The sequence below is a fragment of the Amblyomma maculatum genome, chromosome 4 (assembly GCF_055883805.1).
Source record: "Amblyomma maculatum isolate TAMU_Amacu chromosome 4, ASM5588380v1, whole genome shotgun sequence".
In the NCBI taxonomy this organism is placed as follows: Eukaryota; Metazoa; Arthropoda; class Arachnida; order Ixodida; family Ixodidae; genus Amblyomma; species Amblyomma maculatum.
In genome coordinates, this window is record NC_139347.1 from 97,210,374 (window position 1) to 97,227,564 (window position 17,191).

A 17,191-nucleotide genomic window follows, 5' to 3' on the forward strand; every position below is an offset into this window, starting at 1 on the left:
TTCACACGGCTTGATCAAAGCCGACTTTATATGTTGGGTGCCAGTTTATGCTATTGCATCATACCCATAAACGCGCAGTTTAAGTGTCCCCCATAATTTTTCCTTAATTCTTCGTCTTGGGGTGCGAGATTATACAGCTGAGCCCAGATACATCGAATCAGGTTATCACAAATTATTGCTTATGTGAATCACACAGATTACTCCTTTGAAGATATTGCGTCAAAGTACGCTACATTTGTGTTGTAAATCAGATTGCAACTTTGCTGGTACCTTGATATGCTACATTCCCACATCTATCACCTCTTGTTAGCAGCCCTCTTTTACCACTTTGCACCTGCAGAGGCTGGTTGACAAGGTGGCCTTGGGCATCTGCTGGTAGTCCTGGTTTTGTGAAGCCATGTGATAAGGTGTGAGCGCTTTACACGCCACATTGCTGCCACGTGGTGAAGCCAATCAACCTAAAGCCTTGCGGCAAACTTAGTATTCAGTGGCTTCGCTCCTGAAGTTTTGTAGCGAGAGGTACATTGAACACAGTCTCGCCATTTCGTCGTGCCTGTCCGGTGCCTCTTCGTGCCTATCCGAAGAGCGAAGAAAGAACTCGTGGGAGGTGGAAGCTGGCAGCTGACATGGCCGAGCACTAACTGGACGTAGGGCTTCCTCACATTACGTTTGGCAGGAACTGCCAACTCGGGTCTCTCCTTTTATATGAGAGGGTGATATCACAATCAGCCTGCCAAAATACATGCATTCATGTTATCCCTAGGCCACGCAGGCAAGCTCATACGGTTCAGTTAAAGCGGGGCTTTATATCGCGTCATGACAAAGATGAGAGTGAGAACAGAGAAACAGGTGCCGTAGTGGAGGATTTCTTCCACCACGTGATAGGGGCTTTTGCCTCATCGCACTTTAGTGATAAAAAATACCCCCATGGCATAAATAAAGCTGGAACCATAGAGTAAACTACGTGCAAAAGCAGTGTCTTTACTTTCAAGATGAACCTAAGCGTAGCCATGCAGATAGCTCTCGCGTAACTCCAGGTTTAACCCCAAGCCAAACCACAGCTAATTTTTTATTAAGGGTGTGCAAATATTTGGAATTATGAATATGAATGGAATGTTTATTCGATTCGTATCTGGTTAATAAAACTGACCTCCGGAACTCTTTCAATATTTGAAAATTACCAAATACACCAAGAATTTTCCATTATTCAAATACTGCTGGATACTTCACTTTGGATTGAGTAAAATATTAATTTGACCCCTCTTAATTCGGAATCAGGGGCATGGTCTCGAGTGACAACCATGTAGGCCTGTGGCGTTGGACACCTGTTAATTCGAACATGGGCGGGCTCGCATCGGTTAATTCAAGATAGGGATCGCATCAAGATATAATCCGTGCAGCCAGTGATCACCGAAATAGACCTTCCCATTATTGGCTTTGTTATGTCAAGGTTTACCTGTTTTCCTCAATGCCTTACATCCTCAGCTGCAAAAAACTCCAGCCTAGGGTTGTCGCTAGGCTTTAGTTACTTGGACCTGGTTTCGCATCTTAGTCAGTAGTTTGGAGGACAAGACCATTCTACGCATATTCCACGTTCACCCTGTCAAACAGGACCACTGCCAGCATGTACAGCCTTTGTCAAAAGTTTAGAGCCCAGAGGGTTTGCTTTTAAGCCATATATTATGACCTCTTTAAAGGTATACTGAATAAAAAAATTGCCGCCTAGGTTTCCAGCGCAGATGGTAGCTAGTGCATTGGGAGTGACCAAAACAATCCAGTTTATGAACAGAAATGAGCGGAAAGTAAGTATTTTAATGAATATATCTCAAATCGCTACACATAGAGGGTTCCTGTGAAAGCTCTGACAAAACCGGATATCACATCACAACTACCCCTCTCGTGGCCGGGCGCATCTGTCCATTTTTCCTTTCCTCCGTGGCAATCACAAAGCGCAGGGACGGTTTTCTTTTTTGCTGCTCGTGTTCCTGCGCACAATTCATCGTTCCCTCCCACTGCGCAAACAATTGTCCGCAATATGCGCCCTCCGTACGCGTCCCCCTCGACCTCCCTCGTGTGCAGCATTCCACACTTCGCAGCATTGTGCACGGCGCGACGCGGGAAAACCAACACTGCATGTAGCCGGTCAACCAACATCAGGTGCGGTGGCTGCGGTGGCGAGATCGCAGGGCCATGCCGTTGTTGCGGGTAGTTGTGACGTTACACCTGTCGGCTCACAGTTGGAAGCGCGTTGCCTCTGACCCGGCGGCCGCTTTGACAACATGAAAAATACAGCCATCCGCTCAAAACTAACCCGAATTATATGTCTGTACTAGTGTAATCATGTCTCAAGAATGCAATTGTGGTTCTTTCTAAATATTCTTGGATATTTGTTCAGTATACCTTTAACAATCGTGGAAGTCCTATCCATTTGAGAGGGCAGGACGAAAAATGTTTTTGCCTTCAGCAAGTTTGGAAATCTGGGCATGCGTTACGAGCCACTTAGTATGGCTCAGAAGTAGAACCCTTGGGCTCTTAACTTTTGACAAAGGCTGTACCTAAAGCCCTGCACAGCCAACCTGTTTCCGGGTGCAAAAAGAGATCAAAGAGTGACGTTAGGAGAAGTGCCAGAGCCCAGAGACCGATAGTACATAGCGCAGCTCTCCTACCCTTTCACACATAATTTACACAGAACTTCAAAAAGGATAATCTGTGTGTTCAATACATCAAAAAATTCAAAATATTTGGGTTCAACTGCACTGAAAATTGAATTCCAAAAAAATCGAAGGTCAGTCTAGCTACAGTGAAACCTCGTTATAACGAACAGTTAAAAAATCAGAAAATAGTTTGCTCTATCCATAATTCGTAATATAAAATTTCGTCGAAAATACATGCAAGAGCAGCAAAATTCAATCAGAGAAGGCACAGCAACTCGGAGGATGCCTACTTGGGTCACGGTCATTTATTTACGTGCAAAGAACTGCGTTATCGCGGCCTGCTTTTCTCTGTTGATCGCGTTCCATATCACGCCCTGTTCCATAGTTTGCAAACACTTCAACAAGGTCAAACCCACTGCTCTCAATAGCACAGCAGTGGCGGCGCAGTAAATCCAATGCAGCAAGCGCTTCTTGTGAAGTCGGAATGTTCTCATCGTCTGCAGGGTCAGCTTGAGCTTCGTCTGCGGGATGTTCAGAAACTTTCACAGCGATTTCGGCGTCCGTCAGTACAGCCATGGTCGCCGCGATGTCGTCGCCGCCTACAAAGTTCTCTACAGTCATTGTTGCAGGCATGTCACCAACAAAACGTGAAAAATCGTTCCAGGCTCATCGAGCTCGCGGAGCTCTGCTTCGTCGGGATCATCCCTATCGTCATTTGATGCACGGGCCTCTGCTGGAACAAAACCTGCGTGCCGAAAGCAGCTGGCAATCGTTTCGCCTTTCAAGCTGTCCCATGCCGCTTTAATGCTCCCAGCAAGTTGATCAAGTCCTGCTTCACGAGAAGAGTGTCAATCAGTCTTCTCTTGTAAACTGCCTTGAAGGCCCTGATTTTATCTTGAGCTTGGTCTTTAACGTCAGTGCTGCTCTTTTTTTCACGTTCACCGCCATCACAGCCCTATGAACACCCGCGCACCACACTCAACACGACGACCGACGCAGCCTAAGCCGAACGCTACGACGACCACGCCGCTGCTAAGTTCTAACACTAAAACCAAAAAACGCGAAGGACTCAAAAACCAAAAAGGCAAAAGCAACATTCGATCGAGCCGCTGCCGCCGCTGCTGAAGTGGCGCTGTTAGCGATTGTAAGATGCAAACGATTTCTAATGGCCTCCGAGATCACCTGATCTCGAAGGCCATATATTTTTTCGGTTGTCAACTCTCAATGCCATCGTCGCATCTGTGGAGCTGTCAGCGCCTGCAAGGTAGTCCTGAACGTTTGCTGCGCCGCACAACACATATGCAGTGCAACGAAGCCTGCCTCCTGCGTCGCGAAGTTCGTAATATCCGTTTTATGCCGCACAGCGTTCGCTATGGGAAGTTAAAAATACATGTGTTTGACAAAAATATTTAGGAAGAGTTCGATATATTCAATAATTCGTTATATGCGTGTTCGTTATATCGAGGTTTGACTGTATTAAATTTTCTGAACCGAGCTAGTATAGCTTGAAACATCGAGCACCTCAAATAAGCTTTCAAAAGCTCGCTGAGTTGACTTATACATATAGCAGATAGATAAAATGATGCTGACATGCATGGTATCGTAGGTAAAAATAGCCTCAACTTAGTTACCATCACAAAGTACATAAAATGTGTGCACACTTGCATCACTGCAAATGCACACCTAAAAGAGCGTTCAAAAGAGTTTTTGGCATTCAGGATTTCCAACCACGTTGATAATCAAGAATATTTTCAGATTTCTCAATACAATTTTACACCCCTAGATCCAAAAATTAAAAAGCAATTACTTCATTTTACTTTCTTTTCAAAGACCCTTTTGGGAGTGTCACATATGGGAAGAGGTTTACCAAATGCAGGAGTCTACAGCACTCATAAATATTGATAAAAAGTTATTAGTTATTTAGTTAATAAACTGTCCAATAACTGAACTCTATAACGTATACAAATTTACCTTTGTGTAATCCCCCAGCACAGACCATACCAGCTTATCTCTCACAGCTTCTAAAATATGCAAAGATTGAAAAGAATGACCCAGTGTAGTCCTTCAAGTGGCATACTGCAGGTCAACCCAGGAGTGCCGAAATGTTTTGCACCAGATTCATCATCCAATGTCAATACTTACACTAAATGGAGTCTGGCCCTATCTGCGTCCTTTATTTCCTTTGCAATTCATTTGTTTTATACAGTCAAACCTCGTTATAACGAAGTCTCATTTTGCACAGAAATTCGTTCGTTATTATTCGTTGTAAAAGTACACACAAATTCCTACAAAAAAAAATTCTGTTCATAAACCCAAGTAAAGGCTACCCTAAAATGGAAAGCACAGAGCTGAAAAAAAAAAAAGCATTTTTTTTCTTTAAAGCGTGGTATAAGCACGCGAAACCTTACCTTTCATTTTGCACTGCCAAGCAAAAATGAGCACACAAATCGGGATTTAGGCCACGCAGAACTGATTTATTTAAAGAACGACGTAATCTTCATTTGGCGGCACTTCCCACTATTCGATAGAATAAATTTCTCAACGAAATCGACACTGTGCAGCGCTTTCCCAATGTCAGCTGATTTGGCCACAGGTAGGTTCTCAAGGTACCTTCTCAATTTCCTCGCCATATCGGCGGCCTCGGTGCTGCTGAGAGCTCGCTCTTCGCCTTCTTCACTCTCATCGCTGCTCGTAGCATCATCTGTAGGAAGCAGCTGATCGACAATTTCTTGATCGGTCAATTCGGGCGCCACAGCCAAGTTGTCATCGGCAGCAATAAAGTCCTCGAACGTAACATTCGGAACCGCCAGTTGACGCCATGTCGTCTCGTCGAAATTGTCCGCTTCACCTTCAGAATCGTGGGCATCGTTGGGCTCAGTCTCGCTGGTGGATGGGGCTAGGCCAATATCAACAAAGCAATTTCTTATTGTCGACTGTGCCACTTAGTTCCATGCACCGTACAGCATGTCCAGCGTAGTTTCGAGGTTTATGGCCGTTGATATGCCCCTGTCTATGTCAAATACGAGCTGCGTAACCAATCGCTTCGGTAGCAGCATTTTAGTGAGTGAATGATGCCCCTGTCTAATGGCTGCAGCACTGAGGTCGAGTTTGGCGGCAAAAAAAACTAGGCGGACCGCTTTAAGTGGTACAGACACCTTATGGGCAGAGCAGTTGTCCAATATAAGGAGCACTTTCCTGCGCTGCTCTGCCATGTCTTTGTCGAAGGCCTTCAGCCATGCTTCAAAGAGTGATGACGTCATCCACGCCTTTTTGTTCGAGCGATAGTCCGCTTGGACATTCCGGGCGTTGCGCAGGCACCCGGGGCGAGCAGATTTACTAATAACAGTTAACCGCCTTTTAACTGACCCATCCATGTTGACACAAACAACAACGGTGACGCGGTCTTTGCTTTTCTTGCCTCCTCGGCACAGTTCGTTCTTCGCAACGAGTGACCTTTCCGGGAGCAGCTTAAAAAAAAGCGCAGTCTCGTCTCGTCCACGTTGTAGACATTGCGCATCTCGTAGCCATCCAGTTGCATGCGGAAGCTTTCTGCCCACTTCTCGCAGTTCTCTACATCGACGGCTGCTTCTTCGCCCGACAAGGTGTGGCAAACAATCTGGTGGCGGTCTTTAAATCACTGCAGCCAGCCACTGCTTGCATAGAGGTCATCGTGGCCTAAGACGCAAGCGAGACTTCTTCCCTTCATTTGAAGCACGGCACCAGACACAGGCAGGTTGCGCGCTCTAATGTCCTTGAACCACGCGAACAAGGCATCTTCAACATCCTGGTGGTGACAATACCTGACGTACTTCCTGTCATTCTTCACGGCGCCTGCAGAGTGCACGTTTTCTATCTTCTGCCTTGCGCTCAGTATGGTTGACAGAGTGCTAGGTGCAACGCCGAAGTCTGCGGCAATCTCTTTCTTCTTGCGCCCGCTGTCGACCGCCCTGAATATTTTTATCTTTGTTTCAAGAGAAACTGCTTTGCGTTTCGGCGCTGCCATGCTGCAAGACGACGGCACGACCTCGAGGAAAGTGAGCACACGCGCGGGTCGGCAAAAAGTAGGGGCAGGGGCACGCGGGCGGTGGTTCAATCACGTGCAGGTCACATGCCAGGCAGCCGTTGATTCTAGATTCACTCGCGGTCCCTAGGTGGCGTGGCGTGCGAAAGCGCGGGTGATTCAAACACATTTTAGGTGGAGGCGATTGATAAAACCGAAATTTAGCGTTTTGAAAAACTTTTTTTTTTTTTGCTTCATTGCGGATTTTGAGTCGTGTGAATACGAAATATGCTTCGTTATAACCTATTTAGTGTCAAATTTTCAGTTTTTCATTTCGTTATACAGATAGAACTCCCATAGAAATAAAGCACAGCCAACCAAACTTTGCTTCTACTTCGTTATATCCGATAATTCGAATGTATCCGTGTTCGTTATAATGAGGTTCGACTGTACTGCTTCTTTCTTGAAGTTTCATTATATTCTCTCTATGAGAATTTAGCACTCGACATGTTACAGTGGTGATAGTTTTCAGTGTTGACTACTTGTTTGCAGAAAAAATAAACAGCAGAAAATGAGTTTCCACTACTGACCCGAAATTATCGCACATATATTGCGCTATGCATTTCCTACATGAATAATACTTCAGACGTAGCACCCGTCTATATTGCACATTCTTTTGCATACTTTTTCATCATCTGTTTCTACATGTAAACACTATATGTAATAATGTGAAAGTTTGTCCGCCATGCCAAACAGAGGTAGGAGCCTCATCAAGCTACTGCGTTTGTAGCCTTTTGTTTCTACCCTAGCATTTCTTTTTCTGTTCACCAGGATAAAAAAATATATCCTGAATAAAGCTGATCTTATTTTATTTGATTACTGCAAACAATAAACCATCAATCATACAACTGAACAACAGAGTTTACCAGGCAAACAACCCCTTTGCTTCTCCCTCAGCAATGTTTCAGTCTTCATTAAACCTGAATGCACTGAGAACGAATGATGAAAACTGCCCACCTTTCACATGTTTCACACTCGCAGTAGCTGTTGCCGTCACCAAAGAAGTCTTCGCCATAGAAGCAGGTGATTTCCTCATCTTCCTCTATGTCCCGCAGCACCTTCACACATGCAGTGTCCCGACCAGTTGACACAAACTGCGAGGAAGCACAGCAGAATGTGAATGGTTCGGGAAAAGCCACCAAAGGGAACCATGGCGCATGACTAACTGCCTCTGACGTGGCCACAGCAATGTAAAGTGCCGTTCCACCTTGTGAACAGGGACAACAAAGAACAAGACATTTTGAGCTAGGCTTGGGTATAAACAACATGCCATAAAAATTAAACAGCTCCTAGCATAAAAGCTACGCATGTATTCACCCCTCTTTATGCTAAGAATTTTGCTTATAAATATGCTTTACCAACGGACTGCAGATATTTCCCTAAACCCCAGGGAAATCCACCGAGAGCATGGGTATAAAGCGGAAGCCTAATAATGTAGTGCAGAACAGCTTGCAGGCATAGAAATTAAGTCAAACTGTTTTGGCATACTGAACGTAACGTAGAATTTGAAAAAGAAAATATATATATATATAATAATAATAAATAAACAATATGCACAACGTTCATGTTCTATGGGCATCATGTGTGACACGCCACTCATCAGCCTCCATCCGTTAGAATAAACGACAGCTCCAGAAGAAGGCTTGAGGCTAATACTTCTGTCACACGAGCAAGCAAAACTCTTTCACCTAAGCGGTCTCTCGTAGAGTTCAAAGACTTGTATTCAAAAGGAGTTCATAGCAGACACCGGCCATCTCTTTTTGGTGTTTCCTTCGGTGGACGCTATCGAAAGCATGGCACTAGAGCTTGGAACAAAACCACTGAGAATAAACCGGGGTATCGCAACATATAAATCAAATACGAGTTAGTATTACATGTTTATAGTAAATTTATCTACAGCATGTTCTGCTCATAAACGTTAAATTAAAGAAGATGGCGCACATCCGCATAGGTGGTTAGCGTCACCATGTGATATCTTCCAATTGCTTACAAGAGTGCTGCAGAAAAACTACATTATTATGCCTAGTTAATACTTCTGCAAAACGTAAAAAACATTTTTATATAATGCATAACCGTGCCACGAAAATGTACTTTTGCTTCCTTTATTTATGAAAAGATAATCACTGATGTCCACTGGGTTGGAGGCTACGCCTTTCCAGCCGTAAAAGATAGGCTATCTCTGCTTTCGGAAAGGTGATGGAACCCTGTTGTGTGTCTGCAGATAAAACTTTTTTTGGGGAGGTATCTTTTTATTCAAATGCCTTTACAGTTATAAACCAATTGTCTTAGCAAGCATGACTCGCAGGGACTCACTTTGCAGTTGGGCCGACAGTCGTGGTTGATAAAAGCAGCTGGACCTAGCCACAGCTGGGCGCAGTTTTTGCGGCACGAGTACATGACGCTGAAGTCATTCTTGCCTGGGCACAGCAACTGGCACTCCTCCTCTTCCGTGAGCTCCGCAATGCAGCCCACCAGGTGCGGGATCTTCTCATTTTTGTACCTGCACACCACCGGATGCATAGCATTGCAGGATGGCCAACAAACACCGACAAAGCAGCGAATCTTCCTAAAGTGAACCCCGATGTCACCTCTTCTACATATATAAGATGCATATACCATGTTTGGTTTTGCAACAAACTTTTGTTTGTTTTCTTCAACAATAAAACAGGATGGTTACCGCTGTGTAACGAGGTTCAGCAACAGCTGTTGTGTTTTCATTTTGCAACATACCGAGGTAAAGAGTGTCGGGATACACATGAATCCCCTATCCCACTGTGACGGTCGTGCGTAACTGTCACACGAGGTTACATGCGTGCTGTTAGAGAGGATGCTGAGAGGAGGGCACGAAATATTCTAAATGTTTCAGTATACTATACCAAATTTGTATATGAAATTTAATCAATAACATGTTAACTCAGACGATCCTTAACAAGCAATCCTTTTCTGAAGCTACTTTGAAAACATTCCAGATGCCGCAAAAACGGAGCACTGTTAGGTTGGCTTTGCCTCATTAAAGCAGAGTCTCATGGAGAGTGGTATGCCACAGCGAAAGCTACAGCCATTTCCGTCACTTTTGTGCTGCAAGTAGTGTATAATTTGTAAAACGTAAAATTCAACATTCATTATGCAAGCAAATGCAGTAGAAGGCAAATACCACTAATTAGGCTCCCTTCAACATGAACTTGAAGGAACCAGAAAATATGTTAATCTTATTATAGGTTCGTCTTAACGGAGCCCCCTTAAGAATGTCATGCCGGCAAACTAGGGGCATTCAAACATATGTTACACGAAAACAATCCCTAAGTTAGCTTTCCAGAGAGAGAATAACTGCAAATAGAGCATTTATGGCACTATACATGAAGTGAGCTGAAGACTGAGCATGGAACCAGCTCATGTTGTCATGTTTTTTGCTCTCTCATTTTCTCAGCACATCCCACAGCCAGTTGGCGGCGGTGGTTTTGCCGCCAACCTCTCAGGCTGAATGCTTACCTCTCCAACCATTCGCCACTCTTTGCCTACCTCCCAGGCTTCAAGTTAGCTATACTCGGAGACAACTTTATGTGACTGATGTGGCCAGTAACACTGTTTCAGACACTGCAGTGTATGTCACCGGCCTTTTATTTCGGAACGGCATCATGCCATTTTAATGGCTACTCATATTTTTTTTCTCTTGCATCCCCATGCTTGTCCCGCTCTTCGAATAAGCCAAGTTCAGCGGAACCGTTGTGTTTTGAGAATGCTTCACCGCACCCCTCTCACTCATGTGGTGAAGCATCCTCAAAATCCAACGGGTCCGTTTGTAACGAGGCCTTACCGCTACTGCGTCGCACTGCAAAAAGGGTCATGGTGTAACAGTAATTTTTCGACACTGCTGATAGTGTGCAGAAAGCAAAGCACTTGACAAAACCATGACAAATCGTCGTTACTTAGCTTTCATCTCATATGTGTAGACAACCATGTTCCAGGTGTTCACCAAACAAAAATTTCTGCGATGAAAACAGTTTTCAGCAGTTTTTCAGGGCCATTTATTAATTCGAACTTTTTCTCTGAAGGCCGAATTAACGAGGTTTTACTATTCACAATGTGGCTGCTACTTTCCTCTTTTACATGATTTCATTGCAGTTTCTGAAAAGCTGCATCTTCCTTTTTATGCAATTCTGCCATTAGCAGCTTTCATAGTGTTCCATTTTTCACCATGGTGTGATGCTACTGAACGTCATGCGTTCGGGCAAAAAAAACAAAGCAGCGCAGCCATCTGTGCTGTTGTATGCCTGGTGTATTGCTAATATTCGATTTACACAGCTACCCACCCCCCCCCCCCCTAAATTTTTATGGGGAGAACCACACATGCAGCAACGTCTATTTTTGTGTTTCTTCCTGCGCCGCAATAATGCATGTTGTGACGCCCCGTCAGTTTGCGGATAGGCGTCTTTTAGGTAGTCCGTTGGGAACACCGAATCGGCACATGACGGATGCGCTATGCTGAGATCTGATTATGTCATATCTCAGCCAATGCAGGCACAATGGTGGCCTGGCTTCCCATAGTGGTGAGGTAGCTTCCCTCCCCCCAACAAACATGTTCCTGTAAGCCAGCTTCCCAGCATCCCTCCGCATTAATTAATGCGGAGTAGCTATCTTGTGGGGGTGCACTTCCTTGAGCAGAAGCATGTCACTTTTTTTTTTTCCTTGACAGTGTCACGGCATTGGCCTACGAGTGCCATTACAGTGTACAAGTTTACGTTCGCTCTGAAAGTCTGAAGGACATGCAAAACAGTTAATGTTAGTACTTTTTTTTACCAATCAATGGTCTCACACTGTTCAGATTATCTGAGAATTCGTCTTAACAGAGTTCATCTTACCGAGAGTCTACTGTAGAATGCCCGATTCCACATTCCCTTCTACCTCCTCCATTTTAAAACGCATTGATCCCCCCCCCCCCCCCAAAAGCTGATCCTTGATCCCTATACAGCAAGTTGTTCCTAACTGCATTTTGGCATAATTTGTAGGGCAATGAAGCTGCATGCTTTAGTTAGCATGAAAGCTAAGTGCTAAAAGAAGAAGGCAAAAAAAAAAATAAAAAAAAAATAAAAGCCCTACACAGAGTTCCTTAACATCTTTTGAAAGCCAGAGGGGTTGGGTCCCTAAAGCTGACCAAATTGACAACCCATGACGCCAGCTATGAGCCACCCAAGGACGTACAGCCATGCAGTTCAGCTTTAGATAATAACATCAGCCTTTCAGTCAATGTTTGCAACAGTGTGAGCTGACCAACTTTACCCTCTGCACATCCCCAAGCCACTTGGCTCAAGCCTTGTACGTAAGCCTCTATGAGCAACATTTACCCTCTGCTGCTGCTGGTAATTATGCCACCAAAGTTCTGAAAAATATCAAGTAGTCAAGTGACTGAAGCGAAGCCGCAATGCTGTCCTGTCACCACACAGCAAGATCTCCAAACCACCTCGGTCACAATTTTTAGTTACACAGGCATTTTTAACATCACTAGAGAAATGACAGATGGCCTGTACTTCAGACAGGACAATGTGTCGCTTTGATAGCTGCAGCATGTCTTTTCACGATACCCCTCATGATAACAATAACCAATTAAGACTGACACTGGTCCTTCATTTTCACATGCGACCTGATTTTACCAATCTTGCATACAATCTCGACCAAAAATGCACCTCCAGGGAACACAGTTTTACAGTGCACAAAGGTGAAGACATCCCGTAAAAACGAGCAGATATTTTGCCCTTGATCCAGAGAAAAGGGGATTCATTAACCTGATAGTTTTAAATCTCTTAGGAGTTGTCATTATGAAGCAATTTACTCTGAGGATTGGCTCAAATTATGCTTCTTGGAAGTGAGTGAGAAGCAAGCCCACGAATGCTTACCAGACATTTAGCAAAACGTTAAATTGGGTGAGTTGGTAGATGTTCATAATGTAAACAGCACAAACTACAAGGGACAAGAAAAGAATAAGGGACACAGGCTGTACGGTGGGGGCTAGCCTGCCACCGGCGGTTGTAGGCAGTCATTGCACCCGCCACCACTTCAGTGGTATTTGGGTGTGTTTACTGACATATTCAGGAAAAAGGGTTTTCTCCGGTGAGCGGGTGCCTGCTCTTGGCAGAATGCCGCTGGGAATGGTAGGTCCTCATCATTTGCAGCAGGTGCTAGCCTGCCACCGGCGGTTGTAGGCCGTCATTGCACCCGCCACCACTTCAGTGGCATTTGGGTGCGTTTATTGGCACACATTCAGAAAAAAAAAAGAGTTTTCTCCGGTGAGGGGGTGCCTGTGCTTAGCCGAACAGGGCTGGGAATGGTAGGTCACTGCCATTTGCGGCGGGGGTTAGCCTGCCACCGGCGGTTGTAGGTCGTCATTGCACTCGCCATCCCTTCAGTGGCATTTCTCAGGTGAGGGGGTGCCTATGAACATCTACCAACTCGCCCAATTTAACATGTCCAAACTACAACCTGGGTCCCTTATTCTTTTCTTATCCCTTGTTGTTTGCGCTGCTCACATTATGACCAGACATGCTACTGGTATCAGCACATCATTTACTAACTACACATACGGCATCTTACTCCGAGATTCTTGTGCACTTAAGGCGGGTCCTTATAATGTGGAATGAATGTGCAATGAAGGCCCTAAATCAAAACTCAAAAACCAAAGGCCCTACTTATACACGATTTCAAATCATGAGACGGCAAGAAAAGTCTTTCTTTTTAGGAAGCCATTGGGAAGGTCGAGAAAAAAATCTTTTTTTTGCAAGCGATGAAATATAGGAGAAGACAGCATAAAATGATGCCATCAACTTACACACAGCATATAAAAGGCCCTGCAACTAAAAATGCAAGGTTTCAAAGCCTGCTGCCTTCTGGCAAATTCTGGTGTACTTATTTACAAACTCTTTAAAATCTTATAGTACTGCTTCTACTTATTAATACATGACATAGACATAGTACAGTCTTTTTCAAAAGTTCAGAGCCCAGGGGGTCCGCTTCTAAGCCATACCATGTGGTTCAAGATGCATTCCCAGGTTTCCAAACTTGCTGAAGGCAAGATTTTTCGTCCTATCCTCTCTAATGGCTAAGACTTCTACGATTGTCAAAGAAGCCATGATATATGGCTTAAAAGCAAACGCTCTGCTGTGCTCTAAGCTTTCGACAAAGGCTGCACATAGGCCCCCTTTTTTACTCGGCAGCGGCTTACCATTTCTTTGTTGCACATATCTTAGCTCCGACATTGCCCTCCATTGAGTAACGGTCACATCGCATGACCTGGAACCCAGCTTCCTTGTCAAACATGCGAAGGTAACGAAAGATCTGAAAAGCAAAACACAACTGTGAGGCTCTCATTGTGGCCACTGCTTGCCAACACAATGTGTTACAAGCAACATGTCACGAAATGCAAAATAAAAATAACAGACGCGATAAAACAAAACCCAGGGTTTCACCTTTACCTGACATAAAAAAAAAGTGCAACTGTGGCTATTATTCTGAAGTACACTATGCTAGCTAGCCCAGCAGTTAGTAATTCAGGACAAACTAAACCAGGTTGATTGATTTGGTTGGTTTGTGGGGTTTAACGTTCCAAAGCGACTCAGGCTATGAGAGACGCTGTAGTGGAGGACTACAGAAATTTCTACTACCTGGGGTTCTTTAACATGCACTGACATCGCAGAGCACACAGGCGCCTTGCTTTTCGCCTCCATCGAAAAGCGGGCACCAAGGGCGGAATTCGTTCCCGCATTCTTGGGCACAACAGTCGAGCACCGTAACCCCTGCGCCCCAGCGGGGCAAACTAAACCAGAATATGCGTTTAACTAAACCACTAATGAATTAGTTGCTTGGGTTTAACAAAAGCATTCCATGAACACAGTTAACTTTAAGGTAAGAAAGACCATAATGTTGTGCTTTCACCACTGAATACAATGCAGCAGTCAGCCAGAGGCAGGACAGATATGTAGGGCTCTGAAGAAGGAGCAGGAAAGCAAGAGAATGCTTCCGAAGCACCTTACAAAAGCAATTCCAAATCTACAAGAGCATTTCAAGACAACATCAAACATGAGTGCCTAATCAACATTTTTTTAGTTTTGATCCCCGGTAATAGCGCTGTAACTATTACAGATAAGTGGATATACTGCTGCTCAAAAGACTCAAAACGCATATCATGGTTTAGTTTGTTCTGAAGCACTAACTGCTGGGCTAGGCGGGACGGTGTATTTCAGAAAATGATGATGACTTTATTTACTTCAGGAGACAAAAGTGAACAAAGAACAAAAGTTAAAGTGGTCCTGTAAGTAAAATGAGTAACATGGGTATCGAAAGCTGTGGGCTGGCACTCTTAGCATTGTTTCGAAACAAATTCTGAAACCGACGCTTTGAAACTGGCACTTCGAATTTTTAAACAGATTTTTAACTCTAACATCTCGTTTTTGTTTTCTATTTCATAAGTTTTAATTCATAAAGAGCTCGGTTGCTATAAAATTATCTTGAGAGAAAGCAAAAAAAAACGAGAGGAAACTGAGTTTATATTTTCACATTTTTTGTTTTGTTTCCAATTGCCTAGCTCAACTTTCCATTTACAAACAGCTCGATTCCTACCAAATAATTTCGTGAGAGGAAAAAGGAAAAGAAGAATAGACGACCACTAGGAGCACAAAATAATTATCTTGGTTGCACACAATTAGCAGCCACACTGCTCACGATGCCAACGCGACAGATGTTACTCCCCGAATGTGTAAGACTATCCCAGAAGGCTCTGCTATGGCCACCGTAGCCACCAGACAAACGAGCGTTCTTTGGTGCCTGCTTTTCTTTAGCCGCACTGCTATCATTGCAGCCCAGAAGCTATTTACAGACAAGACATTGTAACAAAGAGCACACAAATGAAAGTACATTACCCTTGAAAAACGTGGCTACACAAAGTTTATTAAGTCTATTCAAACAAAAACATGTTTCAAAGCAGCTTACTTAGTTACACATTCTTTGCAACAATGAGTTATATATACAAATAAATGACATTGTGCAACTACTACGTCAATTAGGTGGAAATACCTAAACAGCCAATATATCATTTCAGCTTTCCTCGAGTCTCCTGCACTGCTTGCACACTTCACACACCAGTTACAATAAAAGCATCAGTCAGCTGCCCATAGCTTTCATACCCCAAAAAAGGGTGACTAGCAAACGACATGCACATGGAAACCAGGGTCGAGAACAGCACTCACGTGTTCCTTGAACGGACCCTGCCGAGCCTTTGAGAGAAACGAGGCCGGGACGAAGTCCGTCAGCTTGGAGAACACCTTCTCGTACTGATTGTGTGCCTTAAAATCCACTATCAGCTGCTGTAGCTCCTGCTTGTGGGACTTGTAAGGGCGAAACCTGGGAAAAGATGGTTGAAAAGGACAATATTTCCTGTTTAAATAAAATCAAGCCTTTTTAATAGGACTAGAAATAGGAAGTGCCGTGCACAATGATACACCTGAAAACATTTATGTTAACTAGTGCCTGGTAATGATTTTTTTTTGTTTTCGGGATAAATCGGAGGTTAAAGCCAAGCAAGCATAACAGAACTTTATACTTACACAACCATTCCGCTAGAAGTGCAGGGAGAATGCAAACAGATTTAACGGCTGTGCAAAACACTTTTTTGTGCAGGGTAAATACTGCCACAGTAAGCAAGCTCAATGTAAGAATTAGCTTACTGGCTAGAATTCGTACTCCATAAATTGTGAAAACTATGAATGAAAAGTAGCCAGATAATGGCAACAAACATGCCTATTTTTAAAAGAGGGTTCACATGTTTCAGATGCACACAAAGGTATCTGAACGTGACTGCAAGAATTGTGAAATTATCAAACACAATATGCAGCAGCAATTCATTGATCGAATCGAATCCCTGGGCTGCATGCAACGAGTAGTGAATATTTGAATATGATGGCCGATATCGCACTGTTTGCAATGTCACAACTTTTGTTATGACTTCATAAAGAGCTTACAACTGACAGGCACTTAGAAATTCAGGGCAATAAAAAAGAAAATCGTTCGTGCTTCTCACTGGAATGCATGCTTGCAATGTAACGTGACAACAAGTAACAGAGTGCTCTAGGCTGTACGTATGATGAAAAATGCAAATTCATTTGCAAGAATGAACACGCGAACTTAGTGCGCGGTTTTGCGCACAGCTTCGCCGCAACAAACAGCGCACAGCGCGCCGAGACAGATCCGAGACTGCATGACAGCCCGATGCTAACCTGAGGTTCATCTTGTGTGTGGCAAAGCCCAAGTATGGGTCGAGTATGAGGCTCGTGGCCTGGTCGTCGCTCTCACACAGTTCGCGAGCAGTCATGCCCGTTGACGGGGCGTAGCGGCCGCCACTCCGAGGACCCTCCACCACCATGGTTGCGGCGGCGACGCTGCTGGAAAAACACAAACACCGTTTGATATCAATTCTTCACCAAGAAAAAAACAC

At 44.2% G+C, this 17,191-nt stretch overlaps 1 protein-coding gene across 7 annotated transcripts in view; it reads right to left on the reverse strand.

The window, feature by feature from the left end:
* Nucleotides 1-17,191, reverse strand: part of Hmt4-20 (Histone methyltransferase 4-20) — a 29,717-nt gene that overhangs the window by 5,823 nt on the left and 6,703 nt on the right. For 4 of the 7 annotated variants that reach the window (XM_084602246.1, XM_084602244.1, XM_084602248.1 and 1 more), the window contains exons 2-6: nucleotides 16,974-17,138; nucleotides 15,948-16,101; nucleotides 13,928-14,040; nucleotides 9,028-9,214; nucleotides 7,672-7,808 (exon numbers count right to left, since the gene is read on the reverse strand). In XM_084602246.1, coding sequence (XP_084458372.1) covers nucleotides 7,672-7,808; nucleotides 9,028-9,214; nucleotides 13,928-14,040; nucleotides 15,948-16,101; nucleotides 16,974-17,119 — 737 coding nt within the window. In that variant the 5' untranslated portion in view covers nucleotides 17,120-17,138. The remainder of the gene's footprint in view (nucleotides 1-7,671; nucleotides 7,809-9,027; nucleotides 9,215-13,927; nucleotides 14,041-15,947; nucleotides 16,102-16,973; nucleotides 17,139-17,191) is intronic. The other 3 variants (XM_084602245.1, XM_084602249.1, XM_084602247.1) reach the window with 1 other exon arrangement.